The 5,000-nt window shown below is 47.1% G+C and overlaps 1 protein-coding gene across 1 annotated transcript in view; it reads left to right on the top strand.

Moving 5' to 3' along the window:
- Window positions 1-1,064: 1,064 nt before the first annotated feature.
- LOC136849299 (prostaglandin G/H synthase 2-like) overlaps window positions 1,065-5,000 on the top strand; it is a 5,896-nt gene continuing 1,960 nt past the window's right edge. Inside the window, exons 1-5 of the mRNA XM_067122638.1 lie at window positions 1,065-1,191; window positions 1,389-1,538; window positions 1,887-2,129; window positions 2,291-2,508; window positions 4,285-4,365. Of these exons, the coding sequence (XP_066978739.1) occupies window positions 1,065-1,191; window positions 1,389-1,538; window positions 1,887-2,129; window positions 2,291-2,508; window positions 4,285-4,365 (819 nt within the window). The remainder of the gene's footprint in view (window positions 1,192-1,388; window positions 1,539-1,886; window positions 2,130-2,290; window positions 2,509-4,284; window positions 4,366-5,000) is intronic.

The following is a 5,000-nucleotide window of genomic DNA, read 5'->3' as shown; positions in this document are numbered from 1 at the left end:
AGACTTATTGATCAACTGTCTTATTCAGACAGATCCATTCTCCTGCAGTCTGAACAATTGAGTGTTTCAGATTGCTGCAATTGAGTCTTTTCAGACAAAGTGAGTCTTCTCAGACATTTGATTCGCTAGAGAGTCCAGTCCATATAACCTTTATTTCAAGATGGCTAATACCAGAGCCAAACAAAATGAGGACTTCAAATTCTACACGTCCGCTGGAAAGGACATGAGACTATCAGGGCAAGCTCTGAGAGACTGGGTTCAAGAGAGAGTGGATGATGCCAAGGCCGAAAGAGAGGTGGAACGTCAGGAGCGAGAAAAAGAGAGAATCACCCAAGAGAAAAAGGAGGAGCAAGAACGTCAGGAGAGAGAGAGAGAGAGAGAGAGAAAGAATTGCCCAGGAGAGATGAGAAGAGTTAGAACGTGAAGAACGAGAGAAAGAACGGCAGGAGAGAGAGAGAGAACTGGAAGATCGAGAGCGACAGCGCGCCCATGACCTCCAGATGTTAGAATGACAGAACACCACCCCGCCTCCTGCGGCGGGAATGAGTGCCCTCAGCCAAGCTCACTCGTTCATGCCAAAATGGACAGAGTCCCAACCCGAAGTATGGCTTGAAAGGGCCGAACGAGTCCCAGAGTGCTGCAACCTCTCCCCTGCGGAACTCTCCCTGGTTCTCACTAAATTCCTGAGAGGAAAGGCACTCGTTGCCTACCACGCCCTTTCGGCAGAGGATAGGGGAAACTGGGAAGCCGTACGCCAAGCGGTTACTAAGGCGTACAAGATTACCCCTGAGCAGTGGAGGAGACATTGGAGAGAGCAGCCAAGAGAGGCAGGCCGGATTTGGTCAGATTGGGCATGCCATTCAGAGCGGGTGTTAGCCAAATGGCGCGAGTCCGAAGGAGCCACTAGCGCCACCAAGGTACTTGAGCGATTTAAATTTGAGCATTTCCTGCGCTATGCCCCTCCTGCCCTCGCCTCTCATGTAGTGGAAAAAGCCACAGCAACACTCACCGAATGATGCCGGATAGCAGACATATGGGAGACTCACCACCCTCAGAAAGGATCCATGGGGTGGAAGATAAATCCCCTGCCCCTCCTGGCAGGATCAAATTCCCACAAGAATGGGAACTTGGGCAAGCCTCTAACTTGCCATTATTGCAAGAAGACGGGGCATTCCTCTGAACAGTGCCGAAGTAAGAAACCAGCGCCTCTCTCTCCCGGAAAACCACCCAATAACTCGCCTGCACCCTCCACAGGGGCAGGGCGGAAAGACTTTAGCCAAACCTTCTGTGGCGTGCAAGGTTTATGGCTATTCTCCCGCATGGGTGAAATGCCCAAACAATAATAAATCAAATACTCCCACCGTCGCTTTGGCCATCCCACATTCCAGGTCATTGGGCCCTCCCGCCAAAGGCCCCATATATGTGGCCCCTCCAAGAGGCAGCCACCCTGTGCGCCGAGTCACGGCAGTCGAGGACTCGGGTGCGCAAATCTCCCTCATATGAAGGGACAGAGTTCCTTATGGAGCTACTGTCAATAGGTGAAAACTCCTCACGATCGAGGGAGTAAATAAATTTAAAATGATACTCCTCCTACAGACCAATTGAGAGTTACAAGACCTCAGCAATCAACAATTTGCGATCTTGCAGTAGCAAGCCATCTCCCTGAGGCTAAGACGTCATCCTGGGACAGGACTTTCAGTCCCCACAGAAATCACGACAATGTAGGGTCCACATTCCCCAACTCATTCCTCGGGCGAGTAATCCTCCCCGCTTCTCCCTCAGTCAAGACTGGCGCCCTGGGTACCAGGAGGACGTGCAGTCCCTACCAGTACCACCTGAGTACGATGTACAGTGGCCCCCTCGATCGGTTCCCGATCCAATTCCAGTGCCCGGCCCTGCCTTAGTGCCAGCGCCATGGCCCCAATCAGATCTCCCTCACGGAGATGCCAAGTTCCTGCCAGTGCCACTTGCATGCACTGAGCAGTGCCAAGCTCCGTTCATCCTGAGCGAAGAGCACAAGAAACCCCAGATAGTGCCTGACTCTGCCCAGAGCACAACCCTGATCTCCATTCAGGGATCCCACTCAGGACCCCCTCTCTTCTCCCGGCCTGGCACCTCTACTAGAGTCAGTAAGAGAGACAGTTCCTCCCAACCACAGCGGAAGTTCACTTAAAGGTGCGGCCTCTCAACCAGTGCCTGAGCTGGTCATTGATACCTGCGAGTCCACTCCACTGCCCCGCTGACCATTACTGCTTTCCCGCCGCCCGCCGCAGATACCCTTGTGAGTCAGGATTCTGCCATATCTCACTTGGCCGATGGACTACAAGAGCTGTGACGGATCATGGTAGAACCAGCACGGAAAACTCCTTCATCAGCTGTCGCAGCAGCTGGCCCAGGTTGCACTCCATGCCACCCTCCGGTCTCAGGCCCTACACCTCCCCGGCCAAGGACGACTGTCCCAGTAGGAAAGGGTCACGACGGAATTACCATAGGCGTGGGAATTTCCAGGTAGTTGTCAAAGAGCTCTAGAGCTCCCCTGGCACCTGTGCCGCCATTTCACCTTTTGAAGGTCTTGGCACCTCTAATCCAGAAATCCAGAATCGGATGTCAAGGCACTCCACTATCTTCTTCTGTTCCTCAGGAACTTCTATTCCTTATCATTTTCTATTAACCTTTTCTTAAATTATCACCACAAGAGGCAATTAAATAAGGGATACCATTCTGCTCAAAATGTATAAATCATTGAGAATAATGGAGTGAGAAGTGGCATGCCCTTGCACCCCTACCTCGGCACAGGGCATGCGTGTCAGCTCTTCCTGAAGGAGTCTCAGCCTTTGGGTTCCCTTTTTTCGCCCTTGGGTTGAGAGATTGTCCGGGCCGTATTTTATAGACAAAGGATGATAAATTGCCTCATAACACAATAAATACCTCACTCTATTTCCCTTAGCTCCTCTGCCAATATCATTTACTCTTTTAGTTATTTATTTATCTTTCTCTTTTAATGAATCGCGAGTCATAGATTCTTACCCTTGTGATTTTAAATGCCCCTTTTGTAAAATCTGAAAGACATGTTCCACCTTTCGTATGCAGTCACGTTTTCATTCTTAACATCCTGTTAATTTTTCCTTTTGTTATTACTATTTTTTTTCCCTTCCTTCTAAGAACTTTGTTTTGTCCCAGACCCCTCATCTTTTGTCTACTCATCCCGTCATAGCATTGAGCGAATATCTATTTATAGCCCGTACCGCAGTAATGGGCAGTGGATGCATAAAATTAGCGTGGTTTAAAGTTAGCGAATTAAAACTCGCGAATACTCTCGCTCGCCCACCACTGTCAAGATCTAGTGTGAGGGTCAGCAGTCAGCTGTCGAGTTGGCGAATTATGTATCGTCATTACAATATCACATAAACAGGATGTCATTTACTAAAATAAATGCTGTTTTATCATTTACACAACCTCTTCAAGGCATACTGTACTAACCGCATGCCTTGTTGATTTAGAATTAAGGAACTTATATGTAAATTAATTCTTAAATTTTGTCTCCTGCCTCAAAATTATCTTGTCCTCATAATCTTAAAGTAAAGTATGGCGTAAATTTAAAGAAATTAATGGGCCATGTTAAAGTACTTTGATATTAATGTGTTGGAAGTATTTTCCATTTTGCATGGGGATAGAGTAAAGTAAAGTTTTCTATTTCTTGTTAGGAGAAAGTGAAAGTAAACCAGCTATGCCGACCTCTTAGATATCAACATACAAGCCCGAATGAAGGCTCGTATGTTATTTTCCGAGGGGAGCTATTATAATCAACAAGAAGTCGTGTACAGCGCGCCTCCCCCCACCACCCAATTTACCCTTTGTTTATTGAGAACCGTATGGCCGATCGTATTTGACCTAGAAGTCAGAGCCCGATTATCAACATTCCGATCTGTCCTTATTTTTACCTGGAACAGATATTGAGATGACACAGATAAAAAAGGGTAAAGAGGGAGACTTACTGCCGCTCCTTTTAAGAAGCTTAGTCAACTAAGCTTTTTAAACGGCTGCTTCTAAAGGCAAATTAAGCTGCCTGACTTGTCTTACCTCCGCAAGAAACCTGGGAAGAGGCTGAACACCTGGCGGATGACACACCAAAGGAGTCCTTATAAAGGGAAAGACAGCAGTAGAAGCAGTGAGTTAGTTAGTTGTGGGAGCAGGAGCCATGCAGTAACCGTCCTCGAGGAATAGCCACACACGCAGGTGATACCTTTGTTGAGAGTCCATTCATTCTCCCCCTTCTGACTCCAGACTCCAGTCATCCTCGAGGGACAGCGTACATCGTCGGTGATCACCCCTCAACCTTCTTCGTCAGAGGCACGCTTCCCTAAGGTAAAGTGTGAGTGAAGACTTTTCAGTCACAATAGCTTGCCCTTTGAAAAGTTTGGAGTACCAGCATTTCACTTCTGTCCTTGTGCCAGTTTATTCAGTGCCATTTCCAATGTCCTGTGTTGGAGTGTAAAAAGTGGTCATTCATTCTCGAGTCTTTGGCACCCTCAGTAAACTTGAGTCATATTTTAGTTATACTGTTGTTCTTTATTGACGTGTAATGTAAAACCTCTCTTGCAGAGGGACCTATCACATGGACTCATCTTGGCCTGTGCCTTGCCTTTAGTCAAGTTTTTAGTAGAAGGATCTTCGGGCGTTGCCAAGCCCTCTATCAGGTTATTTATCCATTTTTCCCTTCAAATGCTTTCCTTGAAAATATAATTCTTTAATTTTAGCCCAAGTGTTTACATAACATTTCCTTATGAAGTAGAGCCTTCAGCTCTAAATTCTGCCCTTTTTCTGATTTTTTTACAATTTCCCTTTACACAAGTCAGAACCTAGGCCAATTAGGTAAGTTCCTGCCGGCCTGTAGAAATTGTGTGTGTGTGTGTGTGTGTGTGTGTGTGTGTGTGTATGTTGTGTATATATATATATATATATATGTGTGTGTGTGTGTGTGTGTGTGTGTGTGTGTGTGT

This window comes from Macrobrachium rosenbergii, chromosome 2 (assembly GCF_040412425.1).
Source record: "Macrobrachium rosenbergii isolate ZJJX-2024 chromosome 2, ASM4041242v1, whole genome shotgun sequence".
NCBI lineage: Eukaryota > Metazoa > Arthropoda > Malacostraca > Decapoda > Palaemonidae > Macrobrachium > Macrobrachium rosenbergii.
This window is presented reverse-complemented; position numbering and strand designations above follow the sequence as displayed.